The sequence below is a fragment of the Penicillium verhagenii genome (genome assembly GCF_028828195.1).
Source record: "Penicillium verhagenii strain IBT 33310 chromosome Unknown utg000009l_segment0_segment0, whole genome shotgun sequence".
Taxonomy (NCBI): domain Eukaryota; kingdom Fungi; phylum Ascomycota; class Eurotiomycetes; order Eurotiales; family Aspergillaceae; genus Penicillium; species Penicillium verhagenii.
Window position 1 is genome coordinate 1993559 of NW_026643173.1, and position 23728 is coordinate 2017286.

Below are 23728 nucleotides of genomic sequence, written 5' to 3' on the forward strand. Positions count from 1 at the left end.
CTTGGGCCCCGGGAGCTTGCTCGGTCTTCGCTCATTCGCATTTGTAACCACGGGCCACGGAATTTCAGGTCGTATCTAAATGTTCAAATTTTTCGTATATTGAAAAAACCACATCTCAACTTTCCTTCTCGTGCATCAGATCAGCATTTGACCACACCAATCACAAAATGTCTACAAACAACATTGCTTTCACTGCGCAGCTCAATCCCACTGGAGCTACCCCAATCCTCACTCAAGAACAAGTTTGGACTGGCTTGCTTCTCAAAATTCGATCGGCTGAGACCTTTGTGCCCAACGCTATTCAATCCACCACTGTCGTCTCCGAGTCAATTGATCCCTCGACGGAAAACCCAGTCACAGTTCGGGATGTCGTGTTTCGCGAAAATGAACGCCAAGTGAGAGAAGTCGTTACCGCCTACAAGCCCTCTCGAGTGGCCTTTGTTCAGCCGGACGGAAGCACAATCAACAATTTGGTTAGCGAAGATGCGAATGGAGACTTGTACATGACGTACACTTTTGAATGGAGACATCCTGGCGCCTCTTCTGCGGAACTTGCGGGCTTCTTGGAGAAAGAGAAGAATATGAGCAAGATGGCTGTTAATGGAACGATTGCTGTTTTGCGGCAATTGGCAAAGGATGGAAAGATTTGATTCTTGTCAAGCCTACATATTTTGCGTCTTCTTACTATGTATCGCGATGTTGTATTGTAAAACAGAGAGTTAAAATGTACAACTATTATGACTTAAGGAAGCTTTTAAGCTTGGACGAAATTGAAAGATACACCCAGTTTTAAAAACTCGAGAAAAATACAAGCAGATATCTGGAAGGCGCGTCGGGAGCTCATCTGGCCGCCCTAGCATTTGAGTCCGATAGCTATTTCCGGCAGCAAAGATCGGCTTGGAATGACATACTCCAGTAACTCCACCCATGCTAATATTCATCGACCATACCTTTAAGAATCAAGTATGGAGCAGAGCCCAACCCGCAGTGTGGATATGATGGTCAGCTTTGAACATATGATTTCTTTTTTCACAATTCAAAACACCTATGTACGCGCTAATAACTGGGTCTTGGCAGAAGTCCCACCAGTTCCATAGGCGTGAAGTGTGCAATTTAGGGTATTCAAGGAAGGGGGAAGGAATTTAGTAAAAATTATTGCAGTGACTGCTCGTCTCAGAATCAATACATATCTCATTCTTTCAATTAAAACGTATATATGCATCTGTCGGTCAACTCAACTGCACGCAGGGTGATACCCGAGACTTGAGTGAATGAATAACACCTCGGTGTTTCCACCAAAGAAAGGGACTAGCCCATGCGAACCAAGAAGAGTGAGTGACAGATGGCTACGGAACCACCACTCCTTCTATTCAAATGTTTGAAGACATCGCCTAGGCTTCCACCTGGGTGACTGTGTGGCCAATGCTACCCTTCATGTCGGTGAGACCCATCTCATCGGCGAAGGTGGAGTGTGGCTGCCAGCCGGCGGAGGTACGGGGGTTGGTCTCCGACATCATCTTATCGACTTGCTCCAGGGACAGGCCCTTGGTCTCGGGAATGAGGAAGTAGGTGTAGACGAAGGCGCAGAAGCAGAGGGAACCCCAGAGGAAGAAGACCTTGGGGCCCAAGTTAGCCTTGTCAGCGTCAACCAGGTAGGGAGTAATGACGGCAATGATCTGCGAGAAGAATTAGTAGGAGTATAAATATGGTGAAGGACCGGGAGATGCTTACGCAGTTCCAGAGCCAGTTGGAGGCGGTAGAAAGGGCCACACCACGGGAACGGATAGGGAGAGGGAAGATCTCGCCGATCACAACCCAGGCACCAGGACCCCAGGTGATAGCGAAAAAGAAGACGTAGATACAAATGAATGCAATCATAGCGCTAACGGCCGAGTGGTTTTGTCCATCGACTGTACCGACGATAGCGACGATGAACTGACAAATGACCATACCCAGGGCACCCCACAGGAGGATAGTGCGACGACCGAACTTCTCAATAATGTAGAAAGAGATAGGAGTCGAGAGCACGTTGACAATGGTGGTGATCATGCTAATCAAGAAGGGGTTTGAAATCGTGCCTAATTGGGTGAAAAAAGTAGTTCCAAAGTAGAACACGAAGTTGACACCAGTCCACCTTTAAGCCATGTTAGGAATATGAAATAATATCAACCTAGTAGGAGATTGACTTACTGTTGCATCATCTGTAAAGAAGTACCCAGAATAGTAAGGCGAATATTGCTGTTGGCCTTGAAAAGACTACCAGTAAAGCAGTTCTTCCAGCTAGCAAAGTAGCCTCCATCAGGAATCACCTGCTGCTCGTACTGGAAGTTGGCATCGATCTCCGTCAACTCAAGGCTGATATACTCAGAGTCAATAGGCTGGCCGCGAACGCGAGAAAGAACCTCGCGAGCCTTCTCTTTGTCGCCCTTGCGAATATAGTAACGAGGTGACTCAGGCAAGAAGAAGAGACCAGTGGCGAGGATGATAGCCCAAAGGAGTTGGAGGGCAATAGGAATACGGTATGCGCCGGAGTCTTTGCGATTTGAGGTGCCATAGTCGATGACAGACGCCAGCATCAGACCGATAGTGACGCAGAATTGGTAACCCGAGACGATAGTACCACGTACTTTACGGGGGGCAATCTCCGACATATATAGAATAATGATGGCCGAAACAAAACCGACACCGAATCCAGCAATCAGACGACCAGGAACTAACAGGCCCAAGCTGCTGGAGGCAGTTTGGAGAACCACACCGATAATGAACACACCGCAACCAGAGATAATGGCTGTGCGACGACCATACCAGTCTGCGATATCACCAGCAATCAGTGCACCAAAGAATGTACCGGCTGAGAGAATGGAGACGATGAGGGACTTCTTCCAAGAGGGAATGACGAATTGGGCGGCAGGGGTTGTAGCTTTGTCCTGTTTCAAATATAAGCGTGTGTCTTCTAAATATGTCCATAATCAAAGTGAACTTACCAGATGCTCAAAGGTCTCGATAAAGTAATCCATACTGAGAACACTGCCAATGTATCCGGAATCATAACCGAAGAAAATACCACCAAAGGCAGCGAAGGCACACATCAAGTAAGTTTTGATGGTAACGGGCGCCTCGACCCGCAGGGCATCGACGCCGCCCACGCCGAGAGCTGCACCACCGGCCATCGGAGCGAGGTTGTGTGATAGATTGATGAGGAGTGTTGTAGGAGAGACAATCACTCGAGAAGTAAGCGAGAAAGCTAACGTTCAACCGAGATGGATAGGGAGATGAGCAAATGGACAAAGAGTGGGAAATGATGGAGATTTATAACATACGGGCCAAGGCCTGTCAGGTCGCGTCCCCCAGAGTCAAAAACAGCAGGGGGCAATTAAAAGAAAAAATAAAGTATCAACCCGAACTAATGCAACCCTGTACCGAACTCGACTCCACATTTTGGCCACTCTCGGCACGATGGAGCACGGTCAAGGCCCTCGACGGCTCGGGCTAGATGCGAGTTCCTAGTGGGCCATGGCTCCTGGACCCTTCCGGTATCGAGAAATGCGCTTGGATCGCACCATGGCTGATTCCAATGAAGCCCTACGCAGGCGTCTATGTTACTTCCGAATAAAGGGGCCCTGTCATGTGGGCAGAGGAACAGTGGAAAAGTTTGATTGAATTTTCGGATAGAGGAACTCTACGGGCTGGTTGGTTAGTTCCTAGCTCGGGCCTGACCGATGCCAAGAGGAAGAATGGCTTCGCTAACGGAATTCATGTTGCGACACAGAGAAATTACAGCCGCGCTCATGTCCGAAATGCGCAGACTGCTCAGGATTTGCTTTCCCAACGTGAGTATTCGAGTGGCTGTTCACGGACATGGTTTGTTTTCATAGTCAGCTCACGAGACTCAAAATGAGACTGAGGGTGGAAGGATTTTGAAGAGATCACGCACTGCAGAACACTGTGGCACAGGCGCTAGTACAAATTGGACGCCAGGCGATGGAAGATGGAAAGAAGAAAAAGAAAGACTCGAACCTTATGGCATTGTTGACAAAAGGCTCATCCTATCAGCGTCGTTTACCCCGCGGACCCAGAACCCGAATCAGGCTTGACCCCGAGACCCTGTATGGCTGGCATCGTGGGGCGCGTTTGGTGGGGGAAAGAATAAGCGGGACTGTCAACTCCCGTGAAACGACTTGGTCTCGTGGCGGCCAATGGCACAAATGCCCCGCAGATCCCCACCATTTGGCGCATACCCTATGGACCCCGGATACGAGAAAGGTTTGCACACGGGCTAATATCGGCATCCAAGACCGCCAAGGGTCTTGTTGCCGGTGCTTCGTGACTGTTCTGCTTTGTCGGGTCAGTTGGGAGGAATTTCCACAAGCTGATGTGTTTCGGGCAAAAACAGTAAACAGTAATTGGTGATGGAACGTTTCGCCCGATAGGGTTCCCCCAGTTGAAGTTCCCATTCTAATTTCTTCCCCCACTACGCAGAAGCTTGGACCAACTGTGACAATTTTATTTTTTTCCCATCACATGTGGAAAATTTCAGATGAGTTATCCTGGAATTTTCTTTATTCATCTACAACATAGACGGTACGAGCCGAAACCCATGACTGAAAATCAAAAATGAAATACGTTTTTTGATCTCCTGTGGATCGGCCCATTCATGTTCATGATCCTAAGCAATAAGCCCAAACTCTCTCCAATATTAACCTCGGGCCTTTGAACCAACGGCAAAACAGAAAACAGAAAACGACATGCTGGGCAAACGCCTCAGCCAAGAATGTCAGATTACGCGAGACAGCTCGCCAATCCCGCTCCCCCGTCAGCTTCCATGGTTTTTCCCCATCTCTTCTACCCCAGCGGTGGAGATTGAGACATCACATCAATGATCACGGAAAGTGATGCGCGTTAGGACCGAACTTTAAGAGCCGGGGTAGTAACATTTGAATTTCGGCCATTGACAGGGGCTACCGTAGTATGACCTATCACATTCAGTGTTGGCCAACAAGGGTCTTGGCGACTCTAAAGACTTCCAGCCTAGAGGTTCTGGAAGGTGATGAGTGATTACTGTTGTGATATGAGGCTGCGGATCAGGGAACCAAGCCGAGCCATCATGATTAATCCCGAATTAGGTATATGTACGAAGAACCAAGTTAATTGGAAATCAACTTGATTTACTCGTTGTATACATAGCCTCATGTTTCCCTCTGAAGGGCTAAGATTGAATTATGTAATCTCGGTTTTCATCGAAGCTCCGAAAGGATAGATCAGTCAGCCAGTCCTCGGCACTGGGCAGGGACTCCGACTCTCACATCATATCAACAGTATGAGTTATCTCAGTATTGCCTGTGAATTATCAACCGTTAAGTGATTCAAGATAAGCTCCATCAGTGTTAGAATTTGCAACAATTTCATTAATCCTTCAAATCCTGGTTTCACTCCTATGAGTCCTATCTAATTCGAATTGCTAAATTCAAGCCTGTAGAATAGTGCCTATTTTCAACACGAATGAATTGCCACAGTCTACAGAGTACAGTCAATATCGATAGCGATGACGTCATCATATACTGCAAAGCTTATAAAGGGATTCCTCGCCTCCTTGCAATTCATTTCATCTGTAATACCCCGAAAATATTGTAAAATGTCCAAGTCAATTGCGATAATTGCGGGGGCAGGCCCTGGAACAGGCAGTGCCGTCGCGCGGCGTTTTGCCCAATTTTATCCCGTGGTTCTACTTGCTCGGTCGCAAGTATCGCTAGACCCCTTGGTAACCGACATCACAAACAACGGTGGCTCGGCGCTTGGGATTCCCACCGACGTGACAAGTGCCTCCAGCATGAGTTCGACAATTGACCAAATCAAGAGTAAATTTGGCTCGGATCTCACGATCGCGGCAGCGATCTATAACGTTGCCAGCAAATTCGTGATGAAGCCTTTCCTCGACCAAGCCCCAGAGGAATTTTTCGCAAGCTTGGAGCCATCTAACAGGGGCGCATTTAACTTTGCGCAAGCTACACTGCCCTTGATGTTGAATGGCGACAAAGGGAAATACCCCCCCACACTTATTTTCACCGGTATGATATTCCTTTTATCCCGTGAGAGGGGGATGGTGAACTAATGGTAGAAGGCGCTACGGCTTCGCTTAAGGGAGGCTCTGGACTTTCGTCGTTCGCTATGAGCAAGTTTGGAACTCGTGCTTTGTCACAGTCCCTGGCCCGTGAGTTCGGGCCCAAAGGTGTGCATGTCTCCCATGCCATTATTGATGGAATCATCGATACGGAGAAGACCAAAGGATATGGTCAGGATATTCCGGATGCTAAAATTGATCCGCAGGGAGTAAGCCAATATGTTTTACTTAATTCAAATATCATGTCTTGCACTGACAATTAATGGCAGATTGCGGATTCATACTGGTTTTTGCACACGCAGCCCAAGAGCGCTTTTACCCAGGAAATTGACCTGAGACCATATGTGGAGAAATGGTGAGAAGGTCTTCAATTTGGATACTTTGATCACCCGTTTCCATAGGTAGTTTTTGACATACGTGGATCCAGTGTCTGAGTGATCCACAAATTTTGAGATGTTCGCGTTGGTCTGTTTAAATGAAGGTTTGACAGACATCGCTCTTCTCCATGCTGTTGGTCTTGAACGATGGAACGTATGAATAAATAAATTCGATTATAATTATTAACATGTAAGAGCCCTGGGCACACATGTAACAGGTCAAGTTTGAAGTAGGCTTTTAAAAAAAGAAAATTAACAAGGTATTCAGTAAATATACACAGCCTAACCGCAAGAAGTCCAACCTTCGTCACAAATATATCCCACATAAAAGCTGCTTCAATTCCAGAATAGCTTCATCACTTCTTGTCCTTGTTCTGCCGGAAGAAGTCTTCGACCTTGGTCCAGACCAATTCAGGATACCGGCTGTTGTCAATAGGATCCAGTTTTCCAGCACCGGAGAACATGTTCACCATGTACTGCATACCCTGCCAAGCAGGGAAGATATCGTTTTCGCCGCCAAAGAATCGCATAACACGAATCATGACTTCCATAGAGCCCACAGTACCGATCCAAGACGGCTTATAGGTCACACCTTCAACATTGCTTTGTGCCTGAGCGATATCCTCCACGGTAATGGTATCACTAGCGATTCGAAGGAAGTTCGGCGCAGGATTCGGGTCGATGGCCACAGCCGCCGTATACGCAGCCGTATCCACCATGGTCGTGAAATCAAGAAGCTGCGTCGTGGATCCGATATACGCAACTATATGTTTCTTGTGGTTGATCATTGGCGAGTCACCGACCATGAGATCCATAAAGCCACCATTAAGGATACTAGTCCATGCGATGCCCGACTTTCTCAACTGGGCGTGGAACTCGCGGCGAATGTCCAAGTTGCGGTTTGAACCTGGCTTTGTTTTGGTGAAGTCAAGGGAGAAGTCGGATGGGATGAATCTGGGCACCTTGGCGGCCACGGAGGCTTCGAGGAGCTTTCCCTGAGTGATTTGAATAACATCTCGGAGTCCCTGCAGTGTGGAGACAACGCAAATCGCTCCACTCAATTCACGGGTGAGAGCGGGGATGGCGGAGAGATCGATGGGCGCAACGGTGGCGCCGGCTTTCCGAAGGTTGTCGGTGCGCGATGGGTCGGTGTTGGGGCGGACGAGGGCCTTCACAGCCACACCCCGTTTGATCAGTTCCTTCACAACAAGCTGGCCCAGACCGCCAGAGGCACCAGCCACCGCGACAAACGGTGCAGTCATTTTAGGATTTCTTATCCAATCAATGCGATCTTGGAAATATGATTGTGGGTCAATGTGCAGCGTTTACGGGATTCTGGCGGGTAAATTTCTTAGGGGAATCCGAATTGCATTTTTGAAATATTGAGTATATTTCTGAAATGAGAATGATCCCTGTATTTATATACTCTACTAAATTCACAGGCCTTGCAGAATGTAGTAGGAAACGACGTTATGATCGGCCACAACGCTTAGTTAACTACATGCGCTGTGAATTTGTCATTGGAAGGGTTCGGGATCCAAATCAAAGCCGGAAGGCCGAGCACCGAAGCCGCCAAGCTAAACCCGATCTAGCTATTTGGATGTTGTCTTCATTCTTTCCCCTTTTATCATTTTATATTATTCACGCTTTTAGTACCACGCAAATTTCAAGATCTTCCACGGTTTAGGAGGTTAGTTGTGAAGTGGAAGAGTAAGATTCAAGGAAAAACACAGAACAAAGAGACACCAATCACGCATCACAGCGCCCAAATCTGCGCTGGCTGCGGCGTACAGGCGTCAAACTGCGACTGCGACTGCGACTACGAGGCCATGCTGGCGAGAGGGGGTGATGATGGCGAGGCCTTGCTGGTGGCCTCATCGGTGCTGGTGAGCGATTGACAAAGTCCCGAACCGTTTCCGCCCTTACTAAACATTTAGGCGATCTCCTCACGATATCTGTTAATATCAATATGGGGTGCCTCATTGAATTATTTTGTTAAGATACTAGTATCGTGTATTTTTCTAGGGGTTTATGATATTTATAAATTGAATGTGGTATATCCAAAGGTTGAGGGGTTGTAGACATTGGCCTCAAATTTAGTAATAAATTACCCTGAGCTTTTCGCCCCTAACCGTCCACCGTTACCTGATCTCTCGGTTCGCGTTGTTACAATTTTGGGGGCCAAATCCAGAACTTCGGCCAAGTTTTGCTCGAAAACTAGTTGATGTCAATGACAGGGATTGGAGGAGGGGTAAAATGGCTCACCACAAAAGATGACTGGGCTTCAGCGGAGCAGAAGGCAAAACACCATAAATATGGGGTCAAAAAGATCTTCACCCATGGCAAAATCTTTCACCACACATATCTTCTTTTTCTTTTAGCCAAGAGACGGATCAAACAATCACCATGGCTGCCATCACTGTCACCATTGATCAATTGAAGACTGCTTTCCCTGGCAAGGTGGTAACCGCGGATGCCGGATCTGAGTTCGAAGCTGCAGCGACGCGCCCCTGGTCTCAAACTTGTTGGACCCCAGCAGCCGGATACGTCTATCTAAGCAATACCCAAGAGCTTTCCGAGGCTTTGGCTATCGTGAAAAGAACAGGAACCAAATTCGCCATCCGCACTACTGGACACAACCCTAACGCTGGCTTCAGTAGCGCAGACCAGACAGCTGTTGTTTTTGACATTTGTCAGTTTCAATCGAAGGAGCTGACCTCGAATGGAGATGCCATTGCTCGAGTTGGCTCAGGAAATACATGGGGGGAGGTGTATGCCTGGCTGGAAGAGCAGAAATTGTCGGCGATTGGAGGCCGAGATCACCAAGTTGGGCTAGGAGGATTTCTCTTGGGAGGTAAGTGATGAACTGTGAGGTCTCAACCTTCCCACACGGTTAACGCATTAATCTAGGTGGCTTGGGTGCGTTGCCTAACCTCCATGGCCTTGGAGCGGATGGTGTTAAGAACTTTGAAGTAGGTCCTTTCTTTGGCCTTTTCACTAAGTACCTTCCACTAAAAGCTGTGTGTTTAGGTTCTTTTGGCCGATGGAAGTATCGTGAACGCAAATTCAGGGGAGAATCCGGATCTTTGGCGCGCCCTTAAGGGCGGCGGATCTAACTTTGGTATTCTTCTCTTTCCTTCACTCATTGACTTCAGTGGACTCAAGGCATAAATCATTGTCAATTATTTGTGCACTAATGGTTGAATAGGAATTGTGACAAGATTCGACCTGGAAACCCACCCTCTCATCAACGTCCAATACACGATCAACCTTTACAACCCGGAAGATTACGTGGAAATAATCAATGCAACAATTGCTGTACAGGAGAGCATGGAAAGAGACTCCAAGATTGGCCTATTCACCAACTTTAACGATGGGTTCGTTGCTGTGGGGTTAATCTATGGAGATACCTCTACTGAGCGACCTGCGGTATTTGAGCCTTTTTACAACCTAAAGAGCCTTATAAATACGGCTCTCCCTTCCACGAACGGCACTCTTCTATCTCTAGCCCAGGCCATGGGCCATGCACAAGAGTCTAAAAAGTAAGAGGATATCAGACAGCGGGGTGTATTGTGTTGTTCTGGATTCTAACATCCAATACAGGCGAGCCATTTGCACGGTAACCACCAAAGTCTCCCAGAAGCTGTACGAACAAGTTTATGAGACTTGGTCCGAGACTTGCAAGAGTCTCCCAGCCGACTGCGTTCTACATTTTACCATTCAGCCAGTGGGAACGGCTGGCATACAAGAAGGCAAAGCTCGCGGAGAAAACATTATGGGACACGAAAGCGTCGCACAATGCTGTAAGTTGACTTTTTCCTAATCATTTTTCTATACGAATGTTTGGATCAAATATGCTCATACAGTGCAACTTTGCGAGTTTATAGGGTGGGTTTTTACTTGTGAGTGGCCTCAGGAAGGTAGCAACGCCGGTGATGCTGCTGCGAATCATGCGGTTGCCACGATGGCTGAAAGTGTAAAACTTTTGGCCAATGAGAAGGGGCTCTTGCTTGATTTCCTTTGTATGAGCTTCGCCACAGCTTCTCAGAACGTCCTAGGCAGCTACGGTTCGAATAATGCGAAGATGATGCAGGATACTGCGTCGAAGTACGACCCTGAAGGTGTTCTTCAAAAGCTCCAGTACGGAGGTTTCCTCTTGAAGGATAGTATTAGAACAGGATAGCTAGCAGTCCCAGGCATGTCCATGTTTGTCTACAAAAGACTCCTAGTTGACTACTGTAACGTTTTTATATTGTGATTAAATCGATTGATACTCTTGACAGAAGTCCTCATTTTTAGACCTCTAAATCGTAGGATGTGTCTTCGTGACCATGACCTTCGTTACTATAAACGACGTAATTATAAAACGCGAGTTCTACAAGCTCCCAAGTCTTCTTCGGGAAAACCCTTTGCAAAGGGCGTGACTAAGTTCTATGGTAAAACTAGGATTCACTGCCTAACGGCGAAATCCACAAGTTGCTCTGATCAGGTGAGAAATAAACGTAAGATTTTATCTTTGAAGCATCGGCCGAGGTCTATCCCTTGATGCCAGGTAGATGGCTGTGGTTGTTACGGTCATTGTTGCATTCGAGCTGTGGACGACCAAAGTTCACAATTTACTGGTTTATGTCAGAATGTTTGGTGTGCACAAGTGGCTCAAATGCACTTTCTACACCGGTCTGCCAGTCTCAAGTATACGATAGGATACATCGGCACTTCCAGTGAGCCATGACCTTTCTGTGTGCCTCACATGCTGGTTACATTGATGACCAGGCGCAAATATCGTATAATCTGCCCTACGGGGCATTTCCACAAATGATAATCACATGAATATATTGATGACATCCCGTTGTCAAACCTTTGAATCGTCCTGTCGATTGCAATGTTCACGAATTAGAACCTGCAACAGTACACCCTCCAACTCCTTGGACCGGCAACTTTCTTCAAATGCTCCCCCGAATGAACATTTGAACTTATCAATTGTTCCAAGGTTCTAAAAGAACACCCCAAGGAAGTTTATATATAATTGATGGTGCTCACATTATTCAAATGTTTCAATGTTTGAAGAATTAGGACTCCTAATCTTGCTCTTTACACAAAATTTGACATCTACCTTCTGGCTTATTACAGTCTTGAATACCACATACACCTGGGCGTTTCACCCAGCTCATTTTCCAACAATGCGCTTACCGACGGTCATTATATTTTCCCTTGCTATGACCATGGGATATGCATCACCATTGGAGACTCTCTCCGGGGACTCTGATGTTCTCACTACTGAGAATATGCATGTGCGCGCCATAGATGAACCTTACGAGGGGGTAAGTCAATCTTTACGTACGCACTATGATCATCAATCCTATAAATACATGTGAAAAGTGATGATATGTTTCGAAAGAACCGATACCGGAGAAATGCTTATAAACTTATAAATGGGTATCGCTGTAGGAATGCCTTGTTCGATCTCAAACGTGTTATTATACCGATTCTAGGACAAAACATCAGCTAAGTATCCACTGTGACCAGAGATCCCCGGTAAGAAAATCACCTGGCTCAACCTTTTCCGCAATCTGAACTTACATATAACATTGAATGATTAGTGCCTCCATGATCATCACAAATGCAATATTGCCACTGATGGACATACATACGCTGCTGCATGCACTCTCTGAGCCGTCATATCTATTATAGTGGCGTATGGGGAAATGGCTCTTCCAGATGTCATGTACATCAATTGATGGTATCTAATCTGAGAGTTAGATACATGGGGATATTGAATCTGATAAGCATCAATTGAAAGTTCGTGCCAATCTAAATATCTAAATTGTAGGCTCGAAATGAATGACAGAGCGCGAAGTGACATTACGCGTGTATGATTTTTTATTCCCTAGCCCTGGAGGTATCATTTAATCGATAACATACCCCCGATCTGGCTTAGTATCTAATAGGAGGTTTAGACTTTCTGGTAAATACATGTATTATTACCGGTATAATTGTTCGACCACGGTCCGAACTTCCGCTGATGAATTCGGTCAGAAAGTGCCATTACAGGTCTCAATTTCTAATTAGTACAGCATGTTTCTTTGTTATACCATTCAAACATTTGAAGCCACCGTTATGAGGCCGTCTTCAATCCACTGTATACTTTCTAACGGGCTTCTATGTAACACGGCCAGCAAGGGAACAGTTTAATTGTTTCTATGGCCCTGAAAACACGAGAAAAACACAGATAGATAAAAAAGATGAAATGAAAAGAAAGGAGCAACATTAGATACCCAAGGTTGACTCCTACACGGATGCCTGAAGCCTAAAGGTAATTACTAGTAGGGATAAAAGAACAAACAACGAGAGCAAAGAAACGAACAAGAGGCTGGAACAACCATCGCCGAATAGTACGCGCATATTGTCTTCAGGTACCAGCTGTGACACCAACATGTGACATTCTATCTAATAAATTTAGTGTACAAATTTTCGGACCACGGAATTAAAATACCTACGGTTGCCTATTATGTCGCCAGGTAAGACAGCTACCAAATTTTAAAGGGCAGAATTTAAGTTTAAATGAATTTAGTTCTGTACTTCTAAATACTCACTTTCTACCAATTCCTCTTCTTCCACCCTCCATAGTAATCATCCTCTTGATTCCCTCTGTCCTTTCGGACGACATTTTATCTTGAACTTTTTCAAAATCCTTTAGCAGAGCACAAACAAAACGTCTCATGGCTCCAGAGTATCACATCCAGGTCACGGACCTACCCTTTCCGCACAAATACTACATCGAAGCCAACAAGCCTATTTACCCACCTCAGTCAGAATACCTTGCCGGTCTACAACCTATTCAAAAAGCAATTTACGACCAGTGGCGGCAAAATCGGTGGACAGACTACGACTGCTATCGATACTTCACATGCGTTGAACGTTCCATGGGCTTCGAAAGCGCATGGCTTCGTCACAGAGGATATGAGGAACAGAAGATTCAAGACTGGAATGAGGCATGCCAGGAGATCTATATTGTGCCTGAGTTGAAAAAAGAAGACACCAAGGGTCATCTGCTGCAAATGGCTCTTGCGGCTCAGGAATCGACTATACGACGCGGGAGGGTGTGGGAGAAGATTGAAGCGGGAGGACAACTGGATTGAACATTGAAGAAGTGGAGATTTAGTTAGCTTCAAAATGACTTTTCACACATATTACAGTTACCTATCAAGTTCGGATTTCATAAATAAAGCAAGTTAGAAAGAATCGGGGGTCTGGAAAAAAGATGGTCCTCGACATCTGCGTCAGTAGCATAGCGCTCTAACCAAATGAGATATGGAAGCATCTGATGTAAGATGCTACATATTACGTCACGAGAACGTACGCAACGTATTAGTGTACTAGGAATATGATCTGTGCTACTTGTCTACATCTACAGCATACCACTACTTCTATACTACCTGTCCATAGCTCCATCTTCATACTGCCTCAATCACTTTCGAATATGAGCAAAGAAGCGGATAAAGGATAACCGACGTAATATAGACTATCATAGTTGTAACCTCATTGGATATACCACTTCATGTGGGTCCTGCACAACGAGCGCAAAGCGGCATGCTCGCGACCGAGAGATTTCTCTACCATCAAATATTAGCTCATGCCCCTTACTCGATCCAGGACCGAATGAAATGGGCGGGTTCAAATACTTAGCAAAACTACTATTTAGATCTGGGGGAAACGAAGGAAAGTTTAATGGGGAAGAATCAAAAGTATGTTGTATTTCTTCTTCGGGGGGCTGGGGAGAAAAGAAACGAGAGAGGAAAGGAGAGAGAAGCTCTCACTTTCCCCAGACTAATCATCTAATCTGATCATCGACCTGGGGAAAATGGAGTGTTTGTGGTTACAAATCCTCGGGTTGACGCGCCCCGGGACGAGAAATGATTAGAAATGCAGCGTTCACGCTTGAATGCTGACAGCCCGGCCCAGCCCCGGACACGGAGGAAGTAAGACCGATGAAGAACACGAGGAACTCTATAAGATGGTTTGAACAACCCACGACTAATCAACCCATCATTATTACCAACAAGTATTATCCCATTCGATCGACATATCCAACACAATGTCTACGTTGTCCCCGGTTCTCCTGGTCCTCGGTGCAGGACCCAACGTGGGCGCAGCCGTGGCTAAAGCCTTTGCTGCCAAAGGCTACAAGGTCGCTCTCGCCTCTCGGAAGGCGAAGGAAGAAGAAAGCAGTCAGGACGAGCTTTACATTTCCTGCGACCTATCGGACCCCACCTCGATCTCTGCCGTTTTCACAAAGGTGAAGGAAACACTAGGTGTGCCGAGCGTTGTGGTATACAATGGTGCGAAAATAACTCTCTTTTTTCGGATGACGTGAGATTAACAAGCTCAATGTTCAAAGCTGCTGCTGCTTCCCGGGCTGATCTCCAGGACCCTCTTTCCATGCCCTTGGCCGAGTTCAATCAGGAATTGAGCATCAACACGACGAGCGTCTTTGCCGCTGCCCAGCAGGCCGCAAAGGGCTTTGCAGAGCTTCCGGCTGAGGCTTCGAAAACCTTTATTTTCACAGGCAATATTTTGAACACGAAGGTCTTTCCACCGTTGTTGAGTTTGGGCGTCGGAAAGGCGGCTACCGCGCATCTTATTGAATATCTTGCCGGGGCTTACCCTTTTAACGGCTATAAGTATGTGCCCTGTTATTCAATGTTAATATCAATCGCACGTGGCAATTTGAGTCTAACCGGTAACTGTAGGTTTTATTATGCTGATCAACGGAAGATTGATGGCTCGCCTATATACGTCGGGATCGATGGAGAGGCCCATGGGGAGTTCTATGTTGGCCTTGCGGAGCTGAAGTCACAGGGACACTGGCACCAGACATTTGTTAAAGATGTTGGATATCACCGCTTCTAAAGAGTATGTACGTTAGCACGTCAAACAAGCACGACATTGGGGCCCAGGACCGTATGTATAATGATCGGCAGTATCTCGTGCATATGGTTGCCAGTGGTCGTGAGGCAGCTTGCACAGGCTCGCAAATTCACGAATATACATATACTGAATGTAGCTTTCTGGCGCTGCAGAACTTTAATCTTCAGGTTCGATTTTTTCGACTGCAAATTAGTGATTTTGGTAGGTGTAGAGACGAAATATCAAAATCAGTTGACCTAAGGACCGTAGGAACTCATGTCCATCAATTCTTTGAGTAGCTGGCAGATCTACAATGTAGACCTGGGAAAAAGAAAGGGGGGAAGAATCCAAGATTTAATTGTATTTCTCCTGACCACGGGGGATGAGGGAAAAGGAAGGAAGGAAGGAGGAAAGGAGAGAGAAGCTCTCACTCTCCCAGACTAGTAACCAGTCCAACAGAAACACCAACACTAGCTACACAACACGCGTTGCAGCATGACGAGGAGCAGACCATGTGACCTCAAGTCACATTGTTCACTTCTCCTGACAGTAGCCTCGAAATATATCGGAAACGTTCCACAAAACTGAGACCTTTACGACCATAAAGTGCCTGGAGACCGTTGTCGAGCCGCCGTCGACCGATCGAGCCCCACGCACGGCTACCCGGACCATTGTCGCGGGAACCGCTGTGTATCCTTTGACGACGTCAACTGTCTTTTCGACAACGACATACAGTATCACCGGCTACCTACATGATGCCAAGAACTGAACCATAACCGATAAAAGTACGCGGGTTGTCACAGGGACTATTCCCACTAGCATACTAGTTCACCCTGTTCCGGGGACTGATGTTGAAAAAGTCACCGAGACAGCACCTGAATCCTCGACGATTTATGTGACAACAACTTCAACAATCGCAGCCTGTCCGAATCAAACCTGGGAATGTGACATGTATGTCTATTTCCTGTTTTTTTTCCGGCATCTTTCACACATCGTCTAATTATACATTTTAAATACAATAACATCCAATTATGAACCTTACCTCTCCTAGATAGCTGTTGGTATTTTACGCGTAATCTGTATTTCCGATACGTAAGTACTACTCTTCATGCACCGGCTGATTATTTAAGCGCGCATTATCAAGGGCTGACTCGGCTGAATAGAGCGGCGAGCCGCCCGCACTTAAATCGTGTTAAGAGAATCAGAACCTTAGATATACTTTGACCTGTTTTCCCCCCTCTTTTTTTTGATTCGCCCGGGAAACCTCCTTTCTCCTCCCCCTGCCGCACTAACCTCAGTACTTCATTCCATCGCCCTACACACCACGTGTTATCTTTCCCCGCCCTTCCACCTTTATCAGTCGTGATTCGGTTATCTCTAATCAGAAATCGCAAAATCAACCATTTCGAATTTCGATCAAGTATCTTAATTCTTATTCGTATCTTATCTTTCCCGCCATGCGCTTCTCCGTCGGACTGAAGTTCTAGGAGATATCTGCCAGCCAAGAATAATGCCCAGGTGACTAGCCCATAGAGCCAAGCAATTGATGTCCACATTATGGACATTAGTACCTATTTGATCGTTAATTTCCACAACGGATCATTATTTCGGGAGTTGCAAGATGTCCTGAGGAGTACTGCCCAGAGGAAAAAGATGATCATTAATGACGTTGGGTTTCCAACGAAGAGAGTGGCAAAGAGAGAACATTTGAAAGAATACAAGCATGACGAGTAGATATAGGATGTCGAGGGTGTTGGAATGTTGGGGTACTGCATGTGCACTGCATATCATTCGTGGATAGCCCTTCCTAATCGGTACAAGGATGGTGAACAGACGCTTCCAGGCTGAGCTTGATAGGCCAAAGCTAGCTAATTGGATGGTCACCAGATCATTTTTAACCCTAGAGGACGCGTACCCCGGAGAGTACACCAGTGCCGCTGGGCGGAGAACCGACGGGAAGCCCCGCGTATAAGCCTTTACTACCGAGCGGGGCATTCCCCAAAGTAGATAAGAACAACAATCACACTTTCCAGGCTGAACGAACTTTGCTGGAGTGCAAATATTAGCGTGGCTTGCGTTTGGTGTAAATTAATGCAGGGTGTTATGAGGGCGTCGCCGAGAAAGGCACTGGTCATTGAATCTTCAAATCTGTAGGTGCTAATATTTCTAGGACTTCCGTTCAAACGTTGGAGATTCTCGTATATTCCCTGGTAAAAATTTAAACCTTGGACGCCGATTATCTCCGAAGTGAATTCTATAGAGAGTCCATGGATAGTATCCTTCCAACTCAAATATTGAAAAGATCAAGTGGTCATTTATCGAACTTTTCATGTTGTGTCGGTGGCTTCCAATGTTGCAATACTTTATATGAAGATTTAGGTTTAAACAACAAACCTTTGCATGCAATCCCCTGGAGCTTATTGCACCATCAGGACCTCTTAAGCGAATTTCAACCCGCTCATTGGGTGGCAATATCGCAAATTCTCATGTACGTGCACCTTAGCCTCGCTTAGGAAATGGCTTGCACTAGCATTCTTAGAGGCTTGGAAAAATGTCATTATCATTTGACACGCGCCCAACTTATTCCATTTGCCTCTTTGACCCCTGCCACACCTGGCCATTATTTCCCGCAAGGATATTCAGCCCTGGAAGATATCAAATGAGCTGGGCAGAAAGGAAAAGAAAACTTAGAAAGAAAGCTTATCAACTTTTGGCCTCAAAGATAGCGCATGCTTGCTAGCGTGAGTCCAAGCCAACGGCGGCATGCAATCAGTTCACAGGGGGACTAGCCTGCGGATTTCACTCCGTACACGGTCAGATCCTTTTGGTGGCGCGATGATTCTGGGAGAGAGAAGCCGGTCGATAGAACCCTCAGATTAATTTCCTTATCATGCTGCCATACTACAAAGAATGATACGATTTAGATCGTAGTCGCGATTGGCGTAATAAAACGCCTAGGTGGCGAAGTTCCTGCAATATGCGCTGCTCTATAAATGCTCCATTTCCGCTATGTTTCATCGGAGTGTCATGCCCTACTTCTTTTCTATACCCCCAGGTGCCTCCTGCTTTCTCCCGGAATAGTCGGAAGCAGACTATTCTTCTATAATTGAATATATCCAAGGTTATGGGATTCGCCATTGCCTCCAGCCTCCGCTAGACCATTACCTTACCCCAGCCCTGCTGGGAAGTCGACCGCCATGTCGTCTGTCGACGAAATGAACGATGTCTCGACGGAGAAAATCGCCAGTGATGAGAAGGCCGTGCCGGTCACGATGGTCAATGTTGATGAGAAAGTGCATGACCTAGCCGAGAGGCTTGTGGCCAGCAGTGATGAAATGGCACCGATTGAAGATATCGAGTACGTGATGGACAAGATCGACACTTTGTCCGTTGATGAGTGCAAGGATATCATCACGAAACTTCTCAAGTACCATGAGTACGACTATAACCTCGGTAACGCTTTGCGAGAGAAGCTTGCACGCCTGATCGAGGGACCTTCCGAGGGCCAGGATCCCGAGGAATGGGAGCTGCAGCTGAAGACTGAGACTGCCTTGAATCACTTTTACTCGCCATACCCCGAGGTTCGAGCTGTCACTGTGCCCACGGATGATCCAGATATTCCATGCGAGACCATTCGCGCTCACTTGCTTGGCTACATTTGGGCCATTATTGCTCAATTTACCAACTCGCTTTTCAACTCCCGTTATCCTGCCATCACTCTGAGTTCTTCCGTGGCACAAATCTTGCTGTACCCATGTGGTTTGTTTCTTGCAAAGGTTCTTCCCGACTGGGGCTTCACGTATGCTGGCAAGAGAGTTTCTCTCAACCCTGGCCCCTGGACATACAAGGAACAGGTACTTTCCACTATCATCGTCGACGTTGGTCTGACCTCTGCCTACTGCTTCTGGAATATTCAGACCCAAACTGTCTACTACCAGGACAAGTGGCTCACCCCTGGATATGGAATTCTACTCTTGCTGTCAACCCAACTCATGGGACTTGGCTTTTCTGGACTGCTTCGTCGCTTCGTGGTTTATCCAATCGAAGCTATTTGGCCCAACATCTTGCCCACCTTGGCTCTCAACAGAGCCCTATTGGTTCCTGAAAAGAAGGAAACTATCAATGGGTGGACTATCTCACGTTATAAATTTTTCTTCCTGGTCTTCAGCGGCATGTTTGTCTGGTTCTGGTTCCCAGGCTATATTTTCACAGCTCTCAGTTACTTCGGATGGATGACCTGGATCGCACCAAACAACTTCAACTTGAACATGATAACGGGCTCCATGAACGGTCTCGGCTTCAACCCCATTTCGTCACTGGATTGGAATCTTATCTCTGTCTACTCCTATCCGCTCACCTATCCGTTCTTTTCCTACTCTCAGCAGTTCCTGGGCACACTTTTGGGTGGTTTCATCATCATCGGATTGTACTGGTCCAACACGAACTGGTCGGCGTATCTCCCTCCAAACTCGTCTGGTATCTTCGACAACACGGGAGCCTCTTATAACATTACAAGAGTTATCAATACCAGCACAGGAGTTCTCGATGAAGCTGCCTACCAGGCCTACTCTCCTGCCTTTTACAGCGCTGGAAATCTCCTGCTGTACGGCGCCTTCTTTGCTTTCTACCCACTCACCATGGTTTTCATCGTCCTGGATTCCTGGCGACCACTTGTCAAGGCTTACAAGTCCATGTCGAGGGCTGCCATATTATCCATTCGGAGCCTCATCATCGGTCTCAAGAATGCAACCAAATCTCTCGCCAAGGGTAATGTGCGCGAGGCAGGTCAACATCTGTACAAAATCTTCGATCAGGAGGGCTCAATCTACGACGGCTTCGATGACCCGCTCACTAAGCTGATGCGCAACTACCCCGAAGTGCCTGACTGGTGGTTCTTGATGATTTCCCTGGTGGCTTTCATCTTTGCCATCGTTATTCTGGTTAACTGGCCTGAGCTTGGCGCTCCTGTCTGGACTATCTTCTTTGTGATTGGTCTCAACTTGGTGTTCCTGATCCCGATGTCTTATCTCTACGCACTCTCGGGTACGACGGAGGGCTTGAACGTCGTTACGGAGCTGATCGTGGGATATGCGCTGCCTGGACACCCGGAGGCCCTCATGTTCGTGAAGGCTTTCGGATACAACATCAACGGCCAAGCGGATACCTACCTCTCTGATCAGAAGATGGGCTTCTATGCCAAAGTGCCGCCGCGGGCCATGTACCGCGGTCAAGTGATGAGCGCTATCATTACGGCCCTTGTCGCCTATGCCGTTGTGCAATTTGCCGACAACGACATTGCGGGCATTTGTACTTCGGACCAGGTTTCCGATTTCAACTGCGAAAACGGCTCCGAAGTTTACTATTCATCATCCGTTATCTGGGTAAGACACTTTTTGCATTATTCTTATGCCAGATCATAAAGCTAATATCTTTTTAGGGTGCTATTGGACCGAAGAGAATCTTCAGCGAGTTCTACCCAACTATGAAATACACTTTCCTGTTTGGATTCCTCCTTGCCATTGCATGGTGGGTTGTCAAGCGATTCGGATCACATTTCCAGGAGGCGTGCAAGTCCAGAATGCCTAGCGGTATCTTCAACCCGATCAATACGTTGGTTTTCACACCCATTTCGTGGCTCAAGCACGTCCACCCATCTCTCGTCTTCAATGGTTTCTTGTGGTGGGCTCCCGTCAACCTTTCTTACTTCATGGGTGGTCTCTACTTTTCTGCTGCTTTCATGTTCTACCTCAGGAGGTACAAGACTCAGTGGTGGGAAAAGTACAACTATGTCCTCGCGGCAGCTCTCACTGGTGGTGTCGCGTTCTCCGGCATCATTATCTTCTTCGCTGTGCAATATGTTCCGGTGTCGGTCGACTGGTGGGGTAATAACGTGCTTGGAGCGACGATTGACGGCGGCGCGGGCCAGCAGGCTTTGATTCCCGACCTGCCTGCGAAGGGATACTTTGGTCCTGACTCGTGGACCTGAGGCAAATTAAGGACAAGATTTTGAATACTATTTTCTCAAGTTGACTATTGTCACCGCTATGTTGAAGGCTTTCCTGTATTAATGTGAGCGATGATTAGTATATGACAGACTGAATTATTTACCCAGTCAGGGCAACTTAAACAAAACTTGGATTCAATTTCAAACACATCATAACACGAATACAAAAAGATAATACCCCTAACAGACTGTACATACTCGGATATATGATTTTGAAAAAATCGCCAATACCGGCCTAGCTTCTGTCCAACTTGAGTAATTCATTTTTCTCATCCCCCAACCCCAGGCCTCTCCGAAGGATTCTCTTCGATGCCCAGATACTCAAGTGCTTAATAGTATTTCATGCAATGAGCCTTTTTGTGCCAGTGGAATTTGGTATTGAATATCAAGGTTTGGTACAAAGTAGTTATGAAGGACTGATCATACAGATCCCTCGTATACTAAATAGAGGCCATATAGCTTTGTACTCAAGCTTGCATCAAGAAATTTCCATCAACCAGTCCATATAGCTGACCTGCATCGAACAATTAAAAGGAAGGATTGGCATTGACAAGCAATTGTTGGAAATAGGCCTGCAAAATATGAGCGACCGAACAATCATGATGGTGACTGAAATGCATAAAATGGATAAAAGCTCACCTGGAACCAAGTTCCTGCCTCTGGCGCCGGCTGCAAGGCATCACTGTACCCACAGTGTGCATCATATCGTGCAGATGTGGTGTTTGAGGTCCCGTCACATTCGCCCCCGGGCTTGACCCAAACAAATGCATCCTCGAGGACATCTCCAGTATCTGTTGTGGGACGAACACCAAATCCAGTGCCAATGACGTTGCACCAGTCACCCCAGGCATTTTGCTCCGTTGGCTGTACACCATTTCGCGCTAGTAGGGGGTTAGAAAACTTGAATGTAATCGAGAATCCAAATATGTCACTCACAGGTGTCGGTGATGAAATGAGCAGAGAAACCAGCAGCTTCCAGGAGCGGGGCAATGGCGTTGACATAAAGCTTCTCGTCGCAGTTAGTATCTCCTGAGGTGTATGATGGGCAAGTTGCGATTGTCCAGGCATTATAGTTGGCGACATTGGTAGCTAGTCCACGCACAGCGGCGGGTGAAGATGCGTTCTTGTATACTTCGGCAAAGAGCGTGGCCGCTGGTCCGATATTAGCTGACCAGCCCAGCCAGCCAGCGTGTCCTGTGAATTTAAAGTTAGCCAGTGTCTCTGCACGGTAGATTTGAATAGACACAATTCTGGGGGAAAACATACCAGCATCAATGTACATGGCTACGTTTGCCAAGTTGAGTTGAATCAATGCATAGTTGACGCACTCCAGATAAGCACTCTCGGCATTGGCACACTTGGTCACGGCCAAATTGGTCACGAGATTGGCGAGACTATCAGGCTCTAGTGAGAGTTAGCAGAGGAACTCCATATTTTTTGAAAAGTAGAGGATACTAACCAATGACCAAGATAGTATGGACATCAGAATACTTCACAAGCTGAGCCCTAATTGAGTCAATGTATGCTTTGTAATTCGCTACTCCGTTGTCGGCAATTGAGTACTCGCCATTGCTGGCAAGAGCGGCGCAGTCACGGTCTGGCAAGTCATAAACCACAAAGATTCCCGCAATGGGTGGGCTGGCGCCGGCCGCATTCTGTGACTGGATATCGGCAAGATAAGTTCCCATGGTCGGCACCTTGGCAGCCTCGTCGCTTTGGAAAATATTAGTGAAGAACCCCCATTTGTGAATTAACAAGACTTACAGCCAAACAAAAGATGGAACCTTGGCCACTGCTGTGGCCTTCACCGCGAGCGAGCTTGTCAGGGAAGGAATGGCTGATGTGAAAACCTCCGCGGAGTAGTAAGGGTTCGCATAGAGCTGGTAGCCGCTGAAGGGGTTACCACTGTTTGTAGCAGTAGAGGCTGTACTAGTACTAGTAGTTGTCGTGGTAGGGGCAGTAGTTGTAGTTCCGGTGGATACTTTAGTACTAGTGGTCGAAGTGGTGGTAGTCAACGTAGTCTTGGATGTGGTGGTTGTTCCTGTTGTCGCGGTTGCAGAGACACACTGCGCATAGTCTAGTATTTTGAATTAATCGTTATTTCGATTGAGAAGAAATGAGGAAGAGAGAAGGAGGGGAAGGTGGGGGAAACAGAAAGCATACATGGATTTTCGGTGCTGCAAGTTGCTTGGGCGGTGCACACTGTTGATCCTGTCCATCCACTACCGCCGCCTATAGAAAAAGTTAACTTTTGACAAATGGAAGGTCAAGATATCGATAGCTTTGGATTCTTACATTGCCCCCAAAGAGATTGTTGGGCAT

At 46.8% G+C, this 23728-nt stretch overlaps 10 protein-coding genes across 10 annotated transcripts; 7 read left to right on the forward strand and 3 right to left on the reverse strand.

Moving 5' to 3' along the window:
- Positions 1-167: 167 nt before the first annotated feature.
- N7466_009798 (SRPBCC family protein) lies at positions 168-650 on the forward strand (the record flags this gene model as incomplete). Its single annotated transcript, XM_057169187.1, has 1 exon — positions 168-650. The coding sequence occupies one exon, from the start codon at positions 168-170 to the stop codon at positions 648-650; it is 483 nt and encodes a 160-aa protein (XP_057017893.1).
- A 741-nt stretch (positions 651-1391) lies between these two features.
- N7466_009799 (sugar porter family MFS transporter) lies at positions 1392-3170 on the reverse strand (the record flags this gene model as incomplete). Its single annotated transcript, XM_057169188.1, has 4 exons — positions 1392-1676; positions 1732-2134; positions 2191-2927; positions 2985-3170. 4 exons carry the CDS (start codon positions 3168-3170, stop codon positions 1392-1394), a joined length of 1611 nt encoding a protein of 536 aa, XP_057017894.1.
- A 455-nt stretch (positions 3171-3625) lies between these two features.
- Positions 3626-4094, forward strand: N7466_009800 (uncharacterized protein; the record flags this gene model as incomplete). The annotated part of the gene is made up of 2 exons (XM_057169189.1): positions 3626-3830; positions 3880-4094. The coding sequence occupies 2 exons, from the start codon at positions 3626-3628 to the stop codon at positions 4092-4094; spliced, it is 420 nt and encodes a 139-aa protein (XP_057017895.1).
- Positions 4095-5632: 1538 nt separating this feature from the next.
- N7466_009801 (uncharacterized protein) lies at positions 5633-6477 on the forward strand (the record flags this gene model as incomplete). The annotated part of the gene is made up of 3 exons (XM_057169190.1): positions 5633-6065; positions 6092-6327; positions 6388-6477. The coding sequence occupies 3 exons, from the start codon at positions 5633-5635 to the stop codon at positions 6475-6477; spliced, it is 759 nt and encodes a 252-aa protein (XP_057017896.1).
- A 374-nt stretch (positions 6478-6851) lies between these two features.
- Positions 6852-7757, reverse strand: N7466_009802 (uncharacterized protein; the record flags this gene model as incomplete). The annotated part of the gene is made up of 1 exon (XM_057169191.1): positions 6852-7757. The coding sequence occupies one exon, from the start codon at positions 7755-7757 to the stop codon at positions 6852-6854; it is 906 nt and encodes a 301-aa protein (XP_057017897.1).
- A 1144-nt stretch (positions 7758-8901) lies between these two features.
- Positions 8902-10678, forward strand: N7466_009803 (FAD-binding oxidoreductase; the record flags this gene model as incomplete). Its single annotated transcript, XM_057169192.1, has 6 exons — positions 8902-9349; positions 9406-9467; positions 9526-9616; positions 9704-10037; positions 10099-10298; positions 10383-10678. The coding sequence occupies 6 exons, from the start codon at positions 8902-8904 to the stop codon at positions 10676-10678; spliced, it is 1431 nt and encodes a 476-aa protein (XP_057017898.1).
- A 2536-nt stretch (positions 10679-13214) lies between these two features.
- N7466_009804 (uncharacterized protein) lies at positions 13215-13634 on the forward strand (the record flags this gene model as incomplete). Its single annotated transcript, XM_057169193.1, has 1 exon — positions 13215-13634. The coding sequence occupies one exon, from the start codon at positions 13215-13217 to the stop codon at positions 13632-13634; it is 420 nt and encodes a 139-aa protein (XP_057017899.1).
- Positions 13635-14590: 956 nt separating this feature from the next.
- N7466_009805 (uncharacterized protein) lies at positions 14591-15405 on the forward strand (the record flags this gene model as incomplete). The annotated part of the gene is made up of 3 exons (XM_057169194.1): positions 14591-14834; positions 14894-15176; positions 15246-15405. 3 exons carry the CDS (start codon positions 14591-14593, stop codon positions 15403-15405), a joined length of 687 nt encoding a protein of 228 aa, XP_057017900.1.
- Positions 15406-18599: 3194 nt separating this feature from the next.
- N7466_009806 (uncharacterized protein) lies at positions 18600-21388 on the forward strand (the record flags this gene model as incomplete). The annotated part of the gene is made up of 2 exons (XM_057169195.1): positions 18600-20783; positions 20840-21388. The coding sequence occupies 2 exons, from the start codon at positions 18600-18602 to the stop codon at positions 21386-21388; spliced, it is 2733 nt and encodes a 910-aa protein (XP_057017901.1).
- Positions 21389-21933: 545 nt separating this feature from the next.
- Positions 21934-23728, reverse strand: cbhC (putative cellobiohydrolase; the record flags this gene model as incomplete). Its single annotated transcript, XM_057169196.1, has 8 exons — positions 21934-21978; positions 22046-22287; positions 22343-22600; positions 22673-22810; positions 22866-23119; positions 23171-23472; positions 23570-23638; positions 23702-23728. 8 exons carry the CDS (start codon positions 23726-23728, stop codon positions 21934-21936), a joined length of 1335 nt encoding a protein of 444 aa, XP_057017902.1.